At 36.8% G+C, this 20,813-nt stretch overlaps 11 protein-coding genes across 11 annotated transcripts; 6 read left to right on the top strand and 5 right to left on the bottom strand.

The window, feature by feature from the left end:
• Positions 1 to 1,308: 1,308 nt before the first annotated feature.
• Positions 1,309 to 2,844, top strand: FDP41_005914 (uncharacterized protein; the record flags this gene model as incomplete). Its single annotated transcript, XM_044709491.1, has 2 exons — positions 1,309 to 1,419; positions 1,483 to 2,844. The coding sequence occupies 2 exons, from the start codon at positions 1,309 to 1,311 to the stop codon at positions 2,842 to 2,844; spliced, it is 1,473 nt and encodes a 490-aa protein (XP_044559874.1).
• A 230-nt stretch (positions 2,845 to 3,074) lies between these two features.
• Positions 3,075 to 5,211, bottom strand: FDP41_005913 (uncharacterized protein; the record flags this gene model as incomplete). Its single annotated transcript, XM_044709490.1, has 2 exons — positions 3,075 to 3,581; positions 3,649 to 5,211. The coding sequence occupies 2 exons, from the start codon at positions 5,209 to 5,211 to the stop codon at positions 3,075 to 3,077; spliced, it is 2,070 nt and encodes a 689-aa protein (XP_044559873.1).
• A 222-nt stretch (positions 5,212 to 5,433) lies between these two features.
• Positions 5,434 to 6,879, top strand: FDP41_005912 (uncharacterized protein; the record flags this gene model as incomplete). The annotated part of the gene is made up of 1 exon (XM_044709489.1): positions 5,434 to 6,879. One exon carries the CDS (start codon positions 5,434 to 5,436, stop codon positions 6,877 to 6,879), a length of 1,446 nt encoding a protein of 481 aa, XP_044559872.1.
• Positions 6,880 to 7,004: 125 nt separating this feature from the next.
• On the top strand, positions 7,005 to 7,421 carry FDP41_005911 (uncharacterized protein; the record flags this gene model as incomplete). The annotated part of the gene is made up of 1 exon (XM_044709488.1): positions 7,005 to 7,421. One exon carries the CDS (start codon positions 7,005 to 7,007, stop codon positions 7,419 to 7,421), a length of 417 nt encoding a protein of 138 aa, XP_044559871.1.
• Positions 7,422 to 7,648: 227 nt separating this feature from the next.
• On the top strand, positions 7,649 to 8,011 carry FDP41_005910 (uncharacterized protein; the record flags this gene model as incomplete). Its single annotated transcript, XM_044709487.1, has 1 exon — positions 7,649 to 8,011. One exon carries the CDS (start codon positions 7,649 to 7,651, stop codon positions 8,009 to 8,011), a length of 363 nt encoding a protein of 120 aa, XP_044559870.1.
• A 127-nt stretch (positions 8,012 to 8,138) lies between these two features.
• Positions 8,139 to 10,877, bottom strand: FDP41_005909 (uncharacterized protein; the record flags this gene model as incomplete). The annotated part of the gene is made up of 1 exon (XM_044709485.1): positions 8,139 to 10,877. One exon carries the CDS (start codon positions 10,875 to 10,877, stop codon positions 8,139 to 8,141), a length of 2,739 nt encoding a protein of 912 aa, XP_044559869.1.
• A 1,059-nt stretch (positions 10,878 to 11,936) lies between these two features.
• Positions 11,937 to 14,111, top strand: FDP41_005908 (uncharacterized protein; the record flags this gene model as incomplete). Its single annotated transcript, XM_044709484.1, has 1 exon — positions 11,937 to 14,111. The coding sequence occupies one exon, from the start codon at positions 11,937 to 11,939 to the stop codon at positions 14,109 to 14,111; it is 2,175 nt and encodes a 724-aa protein (XP_044559868.1).
• A 139-nt stretch (positions 14,112 to 14,250) lies between these two features.
• FDP41_005907 (uncharacterized protein) lies at positions 14,251 to 14,709 on the bottom strand (the record flags this gene model as incomplete). Its single annotated transcript, XM_044709483.1, has 1 exon — positions 14,251 to 14,709. One exon carries the CDS (start codon positions 14,707 to 14,709, stop codon positions 14,251 to 14,253), a length of 459 nt encoding a protein of 152 aa, XP_044559867.1.
• Positions 14,710 to 15,050: 341 nt separating this feature from the next.
• Positions 15,051 to 16,350, bottom strand: FDP41_005906 (uncharacterized protein; the record flags this gene model as incomplete). The annotated part of the gene is made up of 3 exons (XM_044709482.1): positions 15,051 to 15,459; positions 15,551 to 15,830; positions 15,900 to 16,350. 3 exons carry the CDS (start codon positions 16,348 to 16,350, stop codon positions 15,051 to 15,053), a joined length of 1,140 nt encoding a protein of 379 aa, XP_044559866.1.
• Positions 16,351 to 16,492: 142 nt separating this feature from the next.
• On the bottom strand, positions 16,493 to 19,984 carry FDP41_005905 (uncharacterized protein; the record flags this gene model as incomplete). The annotated part of the gene is made up of 3 exons (XM_044709481.1): positions 16,493 to 17,762; positions 17,832 to 19,081; positions 19,139 to 19,984. 3 exons carry the CDS (start codon positions 19,982 to 19,984, stop codon positions 16,493 to 16,495), a joined length of 3,366 nt encoding a protein of 1,121 aa, XP_044559865.1.
• Positions 19,985 to 20,270: 286 nt separating this feature from the next.
• On the top strand, positions 20,271 to 20,717 carry FDP41_005904 (uncharacterized protein; the record flags this gene model as incomplete). The annotated part of the gene is made up of 1 exon (XM_044709480.1): positions 20,271 to 20,717. One exon carries the CDS (start codon positions 20,271 to 20,273, stop codon positions 20,715 to 20,717), a length of 447 nt encoding a protein of 148 aa, XP_044559864.1.
• Between the last annotated feature and the right edge of the window lie 96 nt (positions 20,718 to 20,813).

Genomic DNA, 20,813 nt, shown 5'->3' with positions numbered 1-20,813 from the left:
AGCAGTCTATCGAGAGGATTGTTGGACAAAGGGGTGTTAATAAGGGTCAAGCTTGTGGGCCCATCATGATGATTGGAACACCACATGTTGAGAACTTTTTTTGTGATTAAGAAGGAACATTTTAGATTGGCAGATCAAATTTCTCATGTTCTCACTATTTGAAAATGCTTTCGCGTTATTGTCAAGCTGACATTGTGACAAATTGAGATGTCTCAATCGTTTGATCTTGCACTCTCGATTTTCAAATATATTAATATCACGGATTGGGTTTGAACTTAAATCTAAATGGGCCAAATTTTCCATGTTCTTTCCAATTACAATTGCCAAGCAACCTTCATTATCGATATTGTTCTTTGCTAAATTCAAACTTGTCAAACGAAAATAATGGCAATTCACAATAAATTGGACTTCCTTACACGTCAACGAGTTGTGCGATAGAGTAAGACCTTTCAGCGTTCTCAAATTTTTCGAATGGTTGCACATCATGTTTAATTCATTGGAACTCACTCCTACATGATGCAAGCACAAGTGCTGTAAATTTGAAAAATTCTCAAATGGATCGATGAATTTCATGAAAGTGGGAGAATCCAAAATATCACTATTATTTATCATTGTGGAAGAATTGTTTTGTGAACTCTTTGGATGAGTGCATTGATACAATGATTGAATATTAAAACATGTTCCAAATTTCAATGATGAAATATTATGAAAATATTCTCTCTCTCGAAAGGCGTTGATCATGTGTTGATATCTATCGAAGAGATTTGTGACTGATCGTGTGTTTGATGGCGGCACTTGGACCAAAATATTGCATGTGGCAAGAATTTTATCATTCCATTCCGAACAAATGAATCGAGCCTTTCGGAATAACCAATGTTTACGATAGTCTTTTGGGATGAACGAGAAAATTTCAATAAGGACATCTGGAAGGAGTGAGTTGAGCTTGTTGTTCGACATTTTTTGTTTCAATCAGCTCATTTCCAAACTTCCTTCACGTGTTTTCGAAATGGCAAATCACCATTGTCGAACGACAGATTACTATGCAAAAGAGAAGTTCAATAGGTAAGCAGGGGTTCCCGAGCGGTCAAAGGGGGTAGACTCAAGTTCTACTGCGCAAGCTTCGTGGGTTCAAATCCCACCTCCTGCAATTCATTTTTTGGAAAATAAAAAATTTCCTTATTTCACCAATAATTGGATTCGAATCCCATCTCCAATTTCCTTTTTTTGAATTTCGGCAACAATAACATTGAAATAAAGCAGAGTAGAGTAGACTCGTGTTAACTCGCGGAGGTCAAAAAATCAAAAAAAATGTCCGCACAAGTATCTTCTCCTTTGACCACCACCAGCCAGCATCATCACCACCAACATCATGGAAACGACTTCTCCGTTAACTCCGAAGCTATCAAACAGCTCCAAAAGGTTAGTACATGATTCAATACTCTACATCCCATATGGTATTTGTTTTTATCCACAACAATACAGACTGGGTATCCTCTCAATAAGAGTTTTGTGTTTAGGAATTGGGCGAACATTTACAAAATTAAACCACAATTTGTTCATCATCCAGAGTCGGAGGAAGAAATTCAAAGAATTGTCAAAGTTGCTACATTTAGAAAAGAAAAAATCAAAGTGGTTGGATCTGGACATTCTCCTTGCGACATTACACTCACGAAGGATCACATGATTTTTCTTGACAAGTATTCAAAATTTTTGAATGTGGATACTGAAAAGTTGACTGCAAAAGTTCAAGCGGGTGTTACTATTGAACAACTTAATAAGGAACTTTATCATAACTACAACATGGCTCTTCCCGTGTTGGGTTCTATTTCATTTCAAACAATTTCTGGAATTATTTCTACTGCAACCCATGGTACTGGAATTAATTTTGGATGCATCTCGACGATTGTCATTGAATTAGATGTTATTCTACCTACGGGTGAAACTATTACTGTGAAAAAGGGTGATGATAATTTTAATGCATTCGTTTGCTCACTGGGTTGCTTGGGAATCATTTCTACAGTGACCATTCAGTGTGTTCCTGCATTTTCCTTGAAAGCAATTCAAGAACCATCCAATCTTGACAACGTGTTAGATAATTTGGAAAATCTTATTGGTAGTAGTGACCATTGGAGATTTTGGTGGTTCCCTCATACCAAGAATGATAAGTGTGTAACCAATAGCGCCACTAGAATTCCAATTCAATCGAGTAAGACCTTTGTTGGAGACTCTGATAAGATTAGTTTCTTTGGAAAGATCAAGAACTTTTTCGTGGATCGTTTGTTGGGTTTCTATTCATTGGAACTTGCCTTATTTATTTCAAAGTTTTTCCCCCCCCTTGTTCCATGGATTAATAACACATGGTTTTCCTTACTATTCAGCACCAAAACTGAAGTGACAGATGTGAGCTTTAAAGTGTTCAACTTTGATTGCCTCTTTAAACAATTTGTGAATGAATGGGCTATCCCTATTGAAAACACCAAACAAGCGCTGTTACAAATTCGTAAAATGATACAAGACTCCAAACATAATGTTCACTTCCCAGTTGAGGTACGGTTTGTGAAAGCTGACGATATTTGGTTAAGCCCTTGCTATGGAAGAGATACCTGTTATATTGGCATTATCATGTATAGACCTTACGACTTGACAATTCCTTATCAAAAATATTTTGAAGAATACAACAGCATCATGTTGAAATTGGGAGGACGACCACACTGGGCCAAATTAGATTTCAAATTGGACTTTGCAGACATGTATCCTAAATGGCAAGATTTTAAGAATTTGAGGCAATCATTAGACCCAAATGATGTATTTTCTAATGATTATATCAAAAGATTAGAGTTGTAAAGAGTTTGGGATTTATTACAATGCAAAGCTGATGATATTGCGTACGACATCTATTAGTTTGCTTTGCATTAAACATCAACAACAATTGACGATCATCATAGCTTCTTTCGAATATTACAAGGCAGGAATAGTCTGGTACCTTTGTGAAATGTCAACTTATAAGTTTGGTCCTGTGTGCTCAATAAATACAAGTAGTGATCCTTGAAGAGTTCAATACTCCTTTCTATAACTTAGGAGATCCAAAGCTTGTACATGGCTGCAATAATATAAAATGAAACAGCCACAACTGTTGGAGCTGGCAGTAACGGTGCTGCTATCCATTTGTAGTTGAGACCCAGAACCACTTCCAAAATCAAGCTACATGATAAAATAATCACGACACAAATCATCAACCCAATACCAAGCTTCTTCATTTGGGGCTGTTTTGGTGGTGGAGTGAAGAACGTACAGAATCTCTTTAAAATAAATCCAAACAAGATACAGGTTGCCAAGTGCATGATAGCAATTAATACATGCATACCAATTAAAATGTATGAAAGAGTCTGAGTCAATTCTTCTTCAGTTTCTGGTGACGAATCTGCTTTTTGGCTTAAATGCAACAGAGCAAAGGAACCTGCAACTAGGATCAAGAAAAACAAGTGAATGGCGCTATTAATAATATTTCTGATAATTAAGAGTCTTCTGTTGGCATTAAATGCTGCGTAGATCGTAATGGTTTGAGACAGCCATGAGACAAACTGCATGTTGTTGTTCATTGATGAAGAATTGTGTTAAATCATTGGAACAATAATAAAATACACATACCGTGATTAAAACGAATGCGACCAAGAAAGGTGACATGATAAAACTGTAGTTATTCACAACTTTTCGAAATCCGTAAAATCTAATGAATTCTGTATCGGGAGCATCTGGGGCAAGGTACTTTGGCGGAAGTGGGAAAACACACGACAAATTCACCATGAAAAAGAATCCTGTGAGTCCCAACATGAAAATTAAGGCGATCATGACAACAAATATTCCCTGAACTGTTTGTCTTGATTTCAGCTTGAATCTCAGAAATGTCTTGATAAATTGTTGGAACAATACTATAATTCCACAAAATAATGGCAAATACAGAAATGCAAACACTAACATCCACCATCCATCAATTGCGTTTGGGTTGTCCTTATCAATATTCAATGTTGGACTGTTCATTTTAAACAATTGAAGAGCAAGGCATAGGGTGGTGGAAATGGCACACAATGGAACGCCAAAGTAAAATGTAAAGTAGTATTGCGTGTTGTGACACATGTCGTACAAAGTCTCTAAGTTCTGCTTTTTCTGTTGATGTGACTCTAATTGTTTAGTAGCTGTAGAGACAAAATTATTGAGTTTTTGGAAGCACAACTTGTAAAAAGAGCATATATAGGAAGCATGCAATAGATTATAAAAGTCGCTATGGTCATGATTGATTTGAAGGTCGTTGTTGACGATGTTAGGGCCAACCAATGATTTGATACTGAAATTGTTTTCCATAAACTTTTCTTCAAGATCCTGTACAATTTCATTTTCAATGCTTTTCTTAATTTGCATTCTCTTTTCTTCCTCAATATCTCCCTCATGGTCTTCAGTAGTGATATTATTTGGATTTGGATCAAATAGTGGAATGAAAAATCTATTTTGAATGGACTCGAGCAAATTTTCATTCTTTTCTACTTGTGGAATCGATTTTGAGTCTCTAAATGAAGAGAAAATAAATCTTGAATGTTTTGAAGGAAATAATTGCTGTACAAAAAACTTTTCCCATACGATATTCTTTTGTGACAAGTAGAACCATTCTTTGCAGACTTGAGAGACTGATATAATTAATGATTGATAGGGAAGAAAAGAAAATACAATTAATAATACATCTTGAGGAATTTTCTCCCACTCTGAGTGAACCACATAATTTGACATCAATGTGGGGTCAATATTAAATCCATAAATAGAATATAACACACGCTGATTGAAAATATTAATCCGTTGAGAAGTGGAAGGAGACATATCATCTTGAGACTGTTCTCTGAGTTCAATGTCATCTGTGAATGCGGAAAGACCTCCATGAGCTTGAATTGAATCTTCCTGCAACAACTCATCCATCTCATCATTTGATTCTTCGTCAAAAACGATGGACGTTGGATTTTTCTTCCTTCCACCTGATGCTGCTGACGGTAATACAAGAGCAATCAACGGATCTAAAAATCCCCAAGTCCGTGATGAAGCTGTGGTGGAATGAGTGGGTTCCCGATGTCGTGTCCGAAGTGGTGATGAAGGTATCTTTGAAAAGCCGTTGTGCCTCGTCGGAGGTGGAGATGGCACCACATTCTCTTCTTCGATCGTTTGGGACATTTTTTCAAATTAAAAAATATTAAAACTATAAATTAATAGTTTTATGAAATGGATATTTGTAAATTGATGACGAAGAAAGCCTATTGTCAATTAAGGACATTTAGAAGGGAGGGAAAAGTGTGAGAGTAGTGAGTATCAAGTCTACTTACTACTTTCTATATAATAATATGTTGCACAACCTCTCACAAGAGAATCAACGTTTCAGAATTACCAAAACAAAAAATGCCTGCAATTCTCTCCAAACAAGATTCTCCAACAAACGAACAGCAGAAATTCTGTTCTCAATTTTTATTGTTGTTATGGAATGTATTGAATGGATCGATGAAGAATATGGGGAGACTATTTGAATTTTTTGATCGTGGTGATTCCAATATTATTTCAAATTCGTCCCTAATTAAATCCATACTTGGATTATCGGCAGTGATAGCTCTTGTAAATGAAATTTATTCTTCATTCAAGATTAAACAACAAAAAGTACAAGAGGAAAATGAAAACAACATGATTTGCTCCGAAGGAAGCCAATTACGTGAGACCGAAATTTTGATGAAGCGAGACGTGATTCGATTTTTAAGCTGGAATGGAATAATAAGCTCTGGATTGGTTGACTGGATGAACTCTTTGGGATCTCCATCATCATTTTCCAAAATAATTTTCATGATATTATCTATCTTCTCGCCAGCAATTATCTCACAAATTTTAGATGTAATAGGTCAGAAACAGTATAAGCTTTCGCTGTATAGTGATGACGAAAGTACGGTATTGCCACTTCTGAATTCAAGTGCACTTGCGAGACGTACGTCACTCTCTCGTTGGGAGAAGATCGCCAAATTTATCAAGACCATTTTCACACAAACATCCCACTCATTGCCATTGCTCTCAACAGCATTCATTCCATTCTGGACTGTACTCGTCTCTAATAGGTTAATGCCTCAATTAAGTTTTAGCCCAACATCTGAACTCATGATTGAAGGGTACAACAATCAACTTGCTGAAATACAGGACAGGTCCTCAACTCACTCAGAGTTCATACAGAAAACATCCTCTCTCGTACAACAGCTAAAAAACAGAGATTATTTGTACATGCTCTTATATTCCGTTCCCACAGGTATTGCTGCTGGTGCTACAATCCATGCCATGTACTTGCTAGGTGAAGAACGAGGCTGGCGAGATTTTCTATGGAATCGACTTGTGGAAATTGAGCGGTGCAAATCAGAGAGAAGAAATTCTTCATTGAGTACTTTTGAATTCTTTAAAAACTCTCTTATGGCTGGGTTTTTCAATGGTTTGTTGTGGCACTTACCATTCACACTTCAAGGGCAACATTTTGGAATGGATAATTCGCGTTGGGGATCTCTCTGTATGCTAGTGAACTCAACCTTAATGTCTCCATTATTATGCTTTTTAACCCAAAAAATCAAACATGAAACAGGATATAACAGAGATTATGGAATTGTGTCCAGTGTGGCACGTGGAATTTTTCAGGCAGTGGGTGGATGGAGTTTTTACTTTTCCAAGCTGAATTTGCATGATAAGAGCTACAGCAATCTGTTTGTTGGTCCACTCGCATTAAATACTTCGATCACACTCGCCACAATCAATCTGATTCTACTGGGAATGATGTATTGTAATTCAAAATTCACATACAGCTCTACATTAAATTTCAGATAGTATTCTATTCTCCCCATATCATCAGAGGAAGCTGTTGTCTTGCACGGAATGTGTTCTTCAGTCATTCTCAACAATGCTCTTCCATTGATTGATGAATAAAAATCTTAGAATAAAACAAACCATCCATGTCCGAACAATCCACTTCCAATCTTCCACCAGTGCCTTCTCCCACCTTTGTGTATCACTTGGTCAGCTTGAAGGCATTTGATGACGATGTCGCTCAACACGGCAATGAATACTTCCAAGGTGATACTCGTGATGGTTTTTTGCACATGTCCATGAAGGAAGAAGTTGAAAAGACTTGTCGATTGTATCTCAGCAACGTCTCCGACTTGATCATACTCAAAATTGATTTGAAAAGTTTGGAGCAAAAGCTGAATCCACAACTCGGAGAAAGGATTTCCTTTGATTGGGTCCAATCCAGAAATAATTACTTTCCACATCTCTACGGCAAGCTACCAGTGGATTGTATTGTTGATATCATTGAAGTTACTCGGGATGAACAGAATGGCCAGCACATCTTTGATAATATTCAATTCTAGAAGCCATTTCAAAAAAATTGATTTCAATTTTCATGATGAATTGTTGTCATCATGATGATAAGATTGTCCAAAACAACAACAACAACTCATTATATGGTGAGAATTTTTGGTTTCAAGTGTTGCTTGTGTGGCGCCAAGCAAGTCCATGAATTGTAAAGCTTTCGAGGTTGACTTTTAATTTTGTCTATATTAGTACTGTAATTTTTTTAGCCAAGCACAATAAAAAAATGTTGAGCAGAGCAAGCACACTCGCAAAGAAGACTAACGTTGTTCAATTTACTCAAAACACCCAGAGATCCCTTCACACAAATCCAGTCTACGACTACAAGGGAGCATGGAAGACATACAAGGGAGCTAAATGGCAAGCCTTCGCTTTGGGAGCCATTGCCTGTGTCCTCGCACCTCTCTGGGTTTATAAAGTTGAACATGATGAAATCAGAACCGTCTATGTTTTTGACGGAAAGCCAGCATTTGCCAAACTGAGAGCCAAGACTTATGCTTGGGGACAATGCCTTGATTGTGGTCTCTTTGATAGAGATTGTCAAGCAATGTGCAAGCAAATTATTGCTGCTAAGAAGAAAGGTCTCTAAATTAAATGATTTTATTCATCGTTTTCATCCATCATCATGTACCTTCATCATCATCACCCGACTACATGTAAAACCTCACAAGAAATTAGGGATTTTGTATTAAAGATGCCATAGTATCAACATACGATTACAAATTCATTCTCTTCTTTGCACCTTTCTTTTTTCTGTCATGATTGGCCATGCGAGCTTTGTTTTCTTGTTTGTATTGCTTGTAACGTTCGGAAGGTTGTTGTTGATTTTCTTCCAATGTATTATTGGACGGCAATGATGATACTGCTGCCATGTGGTGATGATCGTTTTGGCTTGCTTCAGGAGGAGTCGATTCTTGATTGCCGGAGGAGCTTTCTTGGGGTGGCTTACCTCGAGAAGAAGGTGGCCTTGATGAAGAACCTTTTTGATGATGATGGAATCCTCTCGAACTCTTGCCTCCCCGAAGATTGGCTGAACCAACGCCTCTTGATGAGGGAGGTGCTTGCTGATTGGTTGGAGGGCTCGACTCGGATGATGTCGTTGGTTGTTGGTGTTGTAACAGAGTGCTATTGTTGTTGTTGGAGGATGACACCTCTCGAGAGGACTTGTGCTTTTGTTTGGGATGAGCATGTTCTTGCTTTCTTGGCTTTTGGTGGGCAGTAATAGTGACTGCCTGATGAGTAGTATCACTTGTGCTGCTTTCTGATGCAGATGCTGCAACCCTATTTGGATTAAATTGAGGGAAGTCTTGGTGATGCTGATCATCACTCAGTGTCTCGTGATAGTTCTTGTGTTTGTGATGATGAACATGTTCTGTGGGTTCGTGTTGGTGCTTGAAGGAGGTTTTCAATTTGTTGAAATTCTCATCTTCATGCTCTCCTTCGCCAGTCACTTGTGCAATACTGTCATAGCTATCATCATACTCATCGTCGTAGGCATACTCGAGTAGAATACGTTGCTTGATTGAATCATCAATATCATTAAAGTTGGTCCTCGAGCTCGTGCCATGATCTTTCTTTTTGCCAATTCGCACCATTTGTGACGCAGCTGCACCTGAGAAGAAATCAGTATCCATCCATACGGATGGTGAAACAACTGGAGATGGAGGTTCATGTCGAGTGGTTATTGTGGTGCCACTGCTTCCAGACGAAATGAGACCCAATTGTTGTGCTGTTGATTGAACATGTGAGCTTTTTAAGGCACTCAAGGTCAATTTCGTGTCCAAACGTCTCAATTGCAATGGTAATTGGTTGTCCATGAGTGAGTTTGTGATAACAGAGAGATCGTTCTTGAAATGTTCCAAACACAATTGGAGGAATCCTAAGCCATAGTCTGGGAAGAGAGATTTGAGTTGCTTTTGAGCATCAGTGGTTGGCTGTTCTTCGCCACCTTGCAATGTTGCTTCATTCACTGCCTCAACAAGCTTGCTGCAAATGTTCTTGACAAGATTTTGAACGGAGGAAACACTGATAAGAGAGGAGTCATTAGCAATGACTTGTTCAATCCATTTTGTAAGTCCATATAATTTTTCATATTGGAATAGGAGAAAATTGAGTTTAGGTTGATCTGGAGTGACAAACTTTTGATAGGATTGAAGGGTATCGAGAAGTTCCAAAACAATGGCAGTTGTTTGTCGTGTCATTTGATTATCCAGTGTATACTTGCAAAGAAGTTCGAGTTTAGATTGGGGAATTTGTTCTCGAGTCAACAGAGTTTCAATGTATCTCGAATGGAGAGTGTCCATATGACTTGAAGTTGATCTATTGCTGTGAGTTGCTCCAGTAACGAGATCTTCAATATTTCTCATATAGTATTCTCTGAAAAGAACGTGTGCAATTGAAAGAAGATTAAGTTTGATTTGTTTGCAGAGGAATGAATAATCTGCGTCTTCTCCAATCATGCTCTGCAATTGAGGAATGACCTTGTCATGACACTCGAGTATCAAGAAGGAAAATTGATAGGATATTGGCGTCTTCTTTTCTCGATTGTCTAACATAAATGCATAGGATGCTAATGGGAAAACATCTAATAAGGATCTAATTGAAAAAGTTCCATCGTAAAGATAATAAATAATTTTTCTGATTTGGCTGGTATCAGCGGATGAGTTTTGTGACTTGGCAGTGCTAGTATTGACAGGTTGCATCTTGTAAATATTGTCAAAAAGGTCTCTCCAATTAATACATATGGTATTTAACACATGATCATTCAACCCATGCATGTAGGAGGGTTGCGAGAGAAATATTTTCGTGAGTAACTCGGTCGTGAGCATCGTATTCGAGTAACCATATAATGCAGAAAGGTCAAAGAGTTTGGGAATGTCGAAGAGTGATTTCTGAGAAATGACATCTCCCACATCCAACCACTCCTCGGGATCAACTTGATCTAATTGAACAGGCTGAGCTGAGTATGCAAGTCCATCATTACTATTAGCTTTTGCACTCAAATAGAAATTCATAAATAATTTGTAATAAATCATAAAAAGACGTCTATAGATTTTAGCCTCTTCACGTTGTTCACTTTTTGGTGTTAACGTAGTATCATGTATCAGAGAATTAAATCCAATATCAAAAGGTCTCGGAAACAATCTGAAAATACTTTCAATACATCTCTTCAAAGAAACATCATTCAACATGTACATCCAAAAATCATGATCATTCGCCGATAGTACTTTATGGAAATCTCGATTCACCATCTGTAAACATTCAAGCCTTGAAATCCTCTTATCCGAAGCTAACAATGGGTTCAGCCGATCCATAAACGGGATCATTTCTAACCCTTGTCCCTTTGATAAACTATAATAATTCTCTAGTTTCGTATGAAGCCTAGTAAAGGCTTGAACGAATGATGATGATGATGAGTTGTTGTTGTTGTTGTTGTTGTTGAAATTCGCCAACATATGTGTGATGGTGGTCTTTCTGACAATTTTTTCAAAATTGAATTTCAACTTCTGATTTGACTTCTCGTCTTTGAATGATCATTTCTTCCCTCTTTGAATGATCATGATCTTGACAACAAAAGAAGGAGTTTTTAAGGTGAATGTACCACCTCTGATCATATTCTCAAAAAACTGTAAACGAAACGATCGTGCGATGACAACTTTCCAGTTCGTTCATGGCAACTCCTTCATCTTCTTTTAAGGATCTTAACTTTTATAAAGATGAACATCGCTTTGGGTTTTTTGTCAACACATTGAACACATGTTCAAACACGCATACTTTCAGAAAATGACTCTCTTTGCGAAAGACTCCATACAATGAATAAACATTCAAGTTTTCAAACGAACATTTTTCTCTTCTTGGCCATTGTACTTTTTTGGAGAAACGATTTGTACTTCCTCTCTTCTGTCGGAGAAGGAGCTTCAAGAAGATGATCCCATACGTGATGATTCTCTCTGCTGCATCGAGAGAGAGAGTTGAATGTACATTGTCCTCAGTACTGGTGACAATAAAACTGGTCGAATCTTTGTTGTTTCAGAAGTGCATGTTAGGTGATCACTCCAAATCCTAATACTACTCAATCGATTCCATCTATTTCACCAAATGAAGGATCCTCTTTCACCATTCAAATGTCTTGCCTTTAATTTCATCTATCATTAAAATGTTTTCAATCAAACCTTCCAAAAAAAAAAGAAACACTCAACCACCACTCTTTTCGCCTGCGACAAGGAGGAACAACTTCTCTCAGATATTCCTCCTCGCATCAACTTGGGTGTAGATTGTTAAAACGTTCACGGCGATCGTCACCAACAAGAAATAATTTACCATTCATTGATCATTTAGAAGCGTCCTTTTCATATTCATTCATTGGATCTTCATTTTCTATTCTCATTCTTTCTCGTAATACTGTGTGAATCTTGAATCATTCATTACATTCTCTGAACATGTTCCACAACAGAACCTTCTGCAAAGTGAGATTTCAATCCTCACTTTTTCCATCTTGTCTTCTTCTCTTTTTGATGAGAATCCTTTCATTGTTCATTCTATTCTTGACACTCGTTCAAGCCAATAGTGGACTTGTCAATACTTCCGATTATCCAAAAATCAACTCCTTCTTGAGTATGGATGGTTTTTCACTTTATTGGAAAATCAATTCCAATGATTCATCCATGATTGATTTTGGAATCATTGTGAAAGGATGTTCTAATGGATGGGTGGGTTTAGGAATTGATCATGATCCATCCTCAGGAATGTTAAATGCTGATACAGTGATGGCACGGTTTACAAATAACAAGATTGACATTGTTGACATGTTCATGACTGGTCTTGGAAATGCTCCAATTCCAGACCCCATTGACAATTTACTAAATAAGGATGGTGCTGTGAGTGGAGGTGATTTGCATGTGAAATTTTCTCGAAAACTTAATACTGGTGATACAGCACGAGATAAAATCATTCGAAATGAAACCATGAGATTTAGTTATGCTTATTTGAAAAGTTCGAATTCCTTTTCAGATGTTCATGAAACTCGAGATAAATTTACAGCAAATTTATTGCAATATGTGGGAACGAATAGTACCTCAGAAAAACAAAATCCAACACTGAATAGCACTCCTAATTATATCAATTTCCATTTAATTGTGACAGGTGTCTTGTTTTTCACCATGTTGGGCGTTGGATTGCTTTTCACATTTTTACCAATTATGGCAAATCCCAATGCCTTTACTGATTTATTTTTGTATCGAAGACTTTTACCTCTCATTAAGAATCGATACATTGGAAGTGTATTGAATCCATTATTAGAGTTATCCATTGGTGAATTTCTTCTCGTTGTGACTTATTGGTTGATTATAATCACATGGGCCATCTACGGAGGTTTGAATGCAACGAGTTTTCCAGTTGGAAGAGCATTTGCGTATGTGAATGTTTGGAATTTTAGTTTAATTCTATTTCCAGTGAGTCGATATTCAGTCTTGTTGGCACTTTTTGGAATTTCATTTGAAAGAGCTGTCAAATTTCACAAATGGATTGGAAGATCGACTTTTATTTTTGTCACTTGCCACTTTATTGCCATGTTGGTTGAAAATGCAATGACAGGAAATGCCGCTTATTTGTGGTCGATGAGTACCATTAGTTATCCATTATTGGGATTTATTGCTTGGTGTTTAATGGGAATTTTAGGATTAATGACATTTGAAACAATTCGAAGAAAATGTTGGGAATTGTTTTACTATTCACATGTCATTATTGCACTGACGGTGGTGGCTCTCGTTATTGCACACGGAAGAGGATGGATTATGACACTTCCATATATGGCATGTAGTATTTTACTATATTTGTTCGATTTGAGTTTTCGATGGTTCTTTGGTTTTGGAGTTCCAACCAAATTGGTGAGAATGAAATATGATGATCAAGCAAAAGTCACTGTTTTGACCTTCCAAAAACGTTTCATGACATTTTTAAATATCGGTGCCAATATGAATGCAGGTGGATTTGTGTTTGTATACATTCCAAGAGTGAATCCATTCGGTTTCCATCCATTCACGATGAGTAGTTGTAAGAAATTACAAGAAAATGGTCTCTATGAATTCACATGTCATGTTCGAAATCTCGAAAGAGGTTATTCGAAACGATTGGCAGAATTGGCCAAAAAACTTGAAAACACAAGTGTGGAGAATGTGAGTGTTCGAGTGGAGGGTGTGTACGGAAATTTATCGATACCTCTCCGTAAATATCAAACAGTGGTCTTGATTGCAGGTGGAATTGGAGTTACTTTTGTGAATTCCGTGTTGGAAGGAATTATTCAAAGAGAAGATCACAAACATCAAACGGTGCATGTATGGTGGTCATTGAGACAACCTGCCATGATTGATTTATTCCCTGTTTTGAGAGAAGATGGCATCAACAACCAGCAGTGTGCAAATATTAGGAAACAATTTTTCATTACTACACAACAAACAGAAATGAGCGATTCAAAGAAGATTGCAATTACATCCAACCCTCATGTCGTGTTGGGAAAGATGGATGTGAAAAAATTGTTGGAATCAGTCAAACAAGCATCAAATCATGAACGAATTATTGGAGTGTTTGTTTGTGGAACGAATGGTTTGATTGTGGATGTTTTGAATGCTACTCGAGAATTGAGTGATTTCCGAACACGATTCCACCTTCACAAAGAAACCTTTGAATTATAAATCGATGCATTATTTATGTGAATCATACGATGAAATCGACTCAACATTATTTACACATGAGTTCTCACACAGCTTTATTGCATGTGTTTTCTGCAATTTTTAACAACCAATTATTGATGATCCATGATATTGTAAACTCTTACTCGACACTGATGGATCTGGTCTTCTTTTCTTGAACATTCTTTGGTACAATGACTCTCAAGACACCATGTTCAAGATTGGCCTTAATATTATTCATGTCAGTATTTGGTGGCAAATAGACAGTTCTTGAGAAGTCACCATGAGATCTCTCGACACAGTGATAGGTCTCGTTTTCTTCTTTCTTTTCCTTGTCCATGTGTCCAGAAACTGTCAACAATCTATTCTCTTCATCGACATCAATCTTGACATTTTCCTTTGTAATTCCTGGTAAGTTGCAAATGACCTTCAATTCCTTGTCAGTCTCGCTAATATCTGTGGTTGGCTTCCAGACCTGTTCGAGACGATCATCGAATCTATCAAATGCTCGGAACCATGGGTCATCAAAGAATGTGTCCAGCAAACCGAATCCACTGCGTTGAGGCTTGGCAAGTTGTGTGTTCTTGTTGTGACGAACCATTTCTGAGATGGAATGTGTTTGAGTTGTACTACTATTAGTTGTATAAGATTTTGTTTTGTCTTGGAAATCAAATTAGGCACCAAAACTGTGGCAATTTAAATGTCTCAAGTCCCGATATGATAATAATAAATTCCGATATGAAGTACTTCTTGAATTGGAATATAGTTTTAAAAGGAATCTATTTTCGGCATGAGTCGGAATTCACAAATGTTCACACATCTCTACGGATTATTTGAAAGATTACTAATCTCTGTCCAACCATTCCGAACATGCAAGTTTCGAAACTTTTTACATCATTAAAATGAAATAATTCCTATTGATTGTCAAATGTATAACATCTGTTAATCTTCCATAATTTGGTCCTTTTCCTCATCTTGTGCAATAATAATGGTGCATTCACCCTTAATATCTTCGTTCATCATTGCTCTTGCAATCGTTGAAAGCTTTCCTCTTTGAACTCTTTCAAATAATTTGGTCAGCTCAAAACACAAAGCAATCTGTCGTTGAGGTCCAAATATTTCCAAACAATCTTGTAGAGTTTGTTTGATTCTATTTGGATTTTCAAAGAATACTAAACAACGATTTCCTTGGATTTGTTTCATTTCTTGCAATAATTTTCTTCTTTTTTTGGGAATGGTTGGTAAAAAACCTTCAAAGATAAATCGATTGCCATTGAAACCACTAATCATGAGTGCTGTAATAATGGAAGAAGGGCCAGGTACGGAATACACTGGTATACCATGCTCATGACTAAGATGGATTAAAATCATATTTCCAATGATGTTCAATAAATACACAAGTGTGAAATTAGATTATTGTTCTCAATTATTATTTCACCTACCAACTCTTCACCAACATCCAACCTGGATCACTGATACAGGGAGATCCACATTCACTCACAAGAGAGACTACATGACTTGAGGAGGTTAATTTGCTCAAAATGGAATTTAAATGTTTTCTGGATTGACTATAAATTTCAGTAGCGTTCTTATTTTCGACAAAACTTATTAAATGTTGAGGTGGATTGGATTCTAAAGAATGAAAATGAAGAAGTTTCCTAGTGGTTCGTGTATCCTCACAAGCAATCATTTGTGATGATTTTAGAATGTGTCTGGCTCTCTCTTGATTCATGAAGCAAATATTCAAGAGATGTGTTCCATATCATTCTATTGAATCATAGAAGTTCTTACCTGATAGATCATGCATATTTCCGATGGGAGTGGCTACAACATAGAGTCCAGGAGGAGCTTGAAGTGTTCCAGTTTCTTCTTCTTTTGTATATTTGATATCATGATGCTGTTCTGAGACGATGGCCTCTTGTTCATATGTATTAAAATCTCCATCAGGATGAGAATTTATAGTTAAATTCTTGAGCAACTCTGCATTTTCATTGCTACAAGCCAAATTTTCGGAAATTGATGCTTTCTTTTCATGATGATGATGGCTCGGAGGAGTGTCTTTAAGACTCTTTTTCTTGATTGAACTCTTTGAATATTCAGCAATTACGCCATTCATCGGGTTTTTAAATAATTGCATGCTATTCTTCTGCAAGAATAATGAAATGTTTGTTGTATTCGTTTTTTTGCATCCCAAAGCAGAATGCATGGTCATCAAGAAACGTGCTGTTTTATGTTTCAACATTTTTTTTAAGGTTGTAAAACATCTTTCTTGAAAATTTATTCAGCCACTGTTGAGAGAGAGTGGCAAACGAGATGGAAGTGAGAGGTCTCATTAGAATTGTAGTATCGCCGCTCAAGTGTTTCACTTTTGCACATGAAAGGTATCATTGTAAAGGAGCAGCATCATTATCGTCTCGGTCATAATCTAGAATGATTGAGACATATGGAATTGATTCCAACATGAGCTTATTCTCTAATTGGAATACTTTGTCACGTTGTGAAACGTCCTTGTTATTTGCAATGACCACAATGGGAAGTCCTTTCTTGAAATGCAACTCTGTTGCGAGTTGATTCAAGTAGCCCAAATACACTTCTGGTGGATATTCATCCTGTTCTTGCTCGAGTGAGGACCAAGCGTCTTGAAATCGAGTTGCAGAAGGTGACGATGCCTGTTTGCCTTCATTGCTTTCGTTTTCATCATCAGGTTTGAATCTTGTAATGTGAAATGCTGATGGTTCATGGTGAGCATCAAAGTCAGCTTTTGGTCTAATATCAATCAAGAATGAAATTGAAGGAAGTGTTGATTTTTCAAAATCTTGCATTGTAATTCTTGGATATAAACAATCTCTGTTATATCCTTCAATCGAAATAAAGTAGGGAGAAGATGGTGATTGTTGCAAGAACTTTGGACATGTTAAGCCACGAGGTGTCTTTTCCTCAATTCGTTTACAATCCTCCAAAACTTGCATAATGTTCACACCTTGAATATTCTGGAAAATGTACATGGCATTGTGAAAATCAGCTTGTAAAATTCGTGTTCTCATTTGCTTTAAAATTGCAACTGCAATAAATATCGGTAAATCAGATGATCCTAAAATGATGGCATCCCACAGTTTGTAGATTTTTTCAATTGGTAAAGAGTGAGCAAACAAGGTCAAGAACCAACTTATAGCATAAAGTTCTGGCGAGAAGGAAATATGGTGCAAGTGACCAGCCAGTTCTGGATCATGATACATGTGTAACTTTTTGAATATTGCCAAACGCTCTTCCATTGCTGTTGAATTGGTGTGAGATGTGAAAAATTGGTGACAATATTTGTTAACCATGGCATTGAGGCAACAAAACGCTTTTGCTTCAAAATCAAAGTGCAGACAAAGGAATGGAGCACACAGAGAGTCGAGACCTTGCCAGTACACCAAATTCGAGTTTTTGTGATAGAATACCCATGCTTCAAGGATTTTTCTCAATTTTTCTTGTCCAATTTTTGAATGCAAAAGAGGATTATATTGATGACACCGTGGAACATCGACTGATATTTGTCGTTTAGTCACATTAGAGAGAGGTTGCCTCTGAAGATCGTGTGAAATTTTAAAGTAGAGGGAATCGGCTTCCAAGTCATCTTCTGTTCCCAAAATGGCTGCCCAAATCTCACCCCTTGAAAATGATGTTCAAATAAATAATTAGGTATTGGTTGAATCATCTCATTATTATTTCATTACATACCTTAAAATTGAGGGAATGTCTATTTTTGCTTCCCTAATAATTTCATCCCTAGAGAATGGATAATTGAGCAAGAGTTTTCTGAATGTATGAACTCTTTGCTGCTGATAGGCAAAGTCCATATCCTTTTCTCCAATTAACGCAGAAAATTTGGTCCATGTGATATTGGTGTCCTTATTGTTGTAGAGACTTCGTTTTTTGCCAATATCTCCTGACACGTGAATCAATGATGGGCATAATGTATCTTCAGAAGGAGTTGGACTTTCATTGGAGGTCTGCAGTTGTGGTGAATTTGTTGTTGAAATTCCAAGTGCATTATTATTGTAGGATTTGATGATATTCACAGCATCTTCAAGGCATGAAAATGGAATCAGTACATAACTGTCGAATATAAATTGTGAAATACCACTCGAAAAGTATCTTGTACCTGGAGACCTCTTATTATTCCTAAATATGAAGGGAGTAATATTTAGATCAAAAATTCTTCTATAGAAAAAATCAAATAACATTATTTTAGATTCATATAATGCTTTCCATTCTTGGTATCTCTTTTTGAAAATATTTTGTTTTTCTTGGAGTGGATTTGTGAGAGATGTTGTAATGGTAACCTCCTTGTTGTTATGTGGAAAATTGGAAATCTTGTCTTCAAAACTTTTGAAATGTGGGAACTTGGTAATTCTACAGGAGATATGGGCCAGTTTTTCTTTGGAAATTATTTCAAAAAATGGTTGTTCAATAAGCCAATCTAAATCTGGGCGCTCACTTGGTAAAAAAGCCAAGCAAGCAAAAAGCAAATCTCTAAATGTCTTATCAAATCGTTGAATTCTTTTCCAAGCATTCTTGTATAACGGGTCTTCAAATTGTGTGTAGGTATTTTGTTCATCTGAATTTTCTTCATTCTTGATTTTACAAAACTCTACAAAATTGTGGATATTTACATAAATCTCTGTTGCTGAGCTTTTCCAATCTTCTTTTGATTGGGATTTCGTGTCAACTTTGGTCGCAAAAGGAATTCTATTACCGAGAATAAATTCCATCAATATAACTCCAATGGACCAAACGTCACACTTATTGTTTACGCTTTTAAAGAAATTATCCTCATAACATGCTAATGCAAATAGCTCAGGAGCCAAATACGGAACTAAGAGTTCAAAATCTCGTGGTTCCTTTAAATATAAACTTGTGGAAGGTATATTTCCATTGATCCATGCAATCATGTGGTAATAAAAAGGGTCTTTGAGTCTTATATCTCCCTGTTTAAAAGTGAAGGAGGTTAACATTTGAAGTCTTCAAACTTGCATCAAACTTACATTGTCAGCAATACAAATCAGTTCAGGGCAGAGTAATGAATGGAAAACGCCAAACAAATGCATGTAATGTACAGTGCTGATTAACTGAGACGTTATTTTGTAAACTCTTTCGTCACCCACTCTTTTTCCCTCCTTTTTACAAAAATCAATCTCGTTTCTCAATGAGGTCTTATTTTCCAAGCTCACTAGAAAGCATGTGTAAGGATCAAACACTACTCCATTAGACGACTCATCATTACAAAATCTAATTCTATTCTTATATCGAAAATGTGGGTCAAGATTTGGCATGCCAATCACATCAACCGTTTCACAAATATTTAAATTTTCAAAAAATTTTCGTTCTTCGAGCCATCTTCGTTTGTGCTGTACAATCTCGAAAAATGTGGTCTTGACACGTTTATCAATCGTACTAATATATTCTTCCGTATTCTCAAACTCGTTTTCTTCTTCATCCATATTTTGCTGGTACTCTTTCCGTCGTTTCAAGACTCCACCACTGTGCATGGATTTTTCAATTAATCTTTCCAAATATACCAATAAACTATTCTCTGTATCTTGATTGTATGGTTCCGATGATGATATCCAATCGCCTTCAAAATTACTCCACAACAAGGATAAGCCTCTCACAGCCATCACGAGAGAAGTAGTAGAGGTTGGTAATGGTACACTTGAATGTTGTTGCTGTGGTGATATGGCCACAGGTGTTGATGTAGAAGAGGCTGATGTTGCTGAAGGAGGTGTTCCTCCCGATCCCGATCGTGTCGTGTTGTTCCTTCCCGATGATGAGGATGAGGAAGCATTCTTGGCAGCAACAATGGACAGAGAAGGAGGCTTCTTTGGATTCATTTTTATTTTATAATAATTCATAAATTAAATAAAACAGATGAAAGGATGTGTTGGAGTTGAAGGAAGAAAGATATGATCATTTGAAAACTTCATCACACGTATTGAGAAAATAAGAGTAGAAAACCAAAGATCATGAGAAAGGTACCATGATGATCGAGAGTTTCGTCTAAACCTTTTTACGGAGTGAAAGTAGATGCCAGTTGTCACTTGGAAAGAAGAATCAAAAAAATTCCTGTAACAATAACCGTCGTCACACACAACCACACACCTCCAACAACATCAACAAATGGCCATCATTTCACAACAAGACGAAAAAGAACTCAAAGAAGCCTTCTCTTTGCTGGACATCAACGGAGATGGTCTTGTCTCTGAAAAGGAAATGGAAGGCCTCCTGAAAGCAATGGGAGCAAAAGATAATTTAAAATCACTCATAACGGAAGCAAAGAAAACAAATTTGACTGGAAAAGAAGGAATTGATTTGCAAGGATTTATGAATGTGGTAAATAAATTAATTCGTGATGACAGCAAAGTGGAAGATGTGATTGAAGCCATGCGTGTGTTTGATTCGAAAAATTCATTTAGAATTGATGCGAAGGAATTTAAAGATCAATTACAACAAGCTGCTGGATTGTCGGATGAAGATTGGGAAGAGTTGATGAAGGAGGCCAATGTGGATTCCGATGGCACTTTTGATTATCGTGAATTTGCTTCTAAATTGTGCTCGAGACAATAATGAAAAAGATGAGAATATGATGATGCATGGAATTGATTCAATTACTTTTGCAATCAACAATTCTGTTATCTTTTGTTTTTCACAACCACAACAAAA

The sequence above is a fragment of the Naegleria fowleri genome, assembly GCF_008403515.1.
Source record: "Naegleria fowleri strain ATCC 30894 chromosome Unknown tig48, whole genome shotgun sequence".
NCBI classification, from domain to species: Eukaryota; Heterolobosea; class Eutetramitea; order Acrasida; family Naegleriidae; genus Naegleria; species Naegleria fowleri.
Note: the sequence above shows the minus strand (reverse complement) of the source record. Positions and strands in the feature narration are given on the sequence as shown.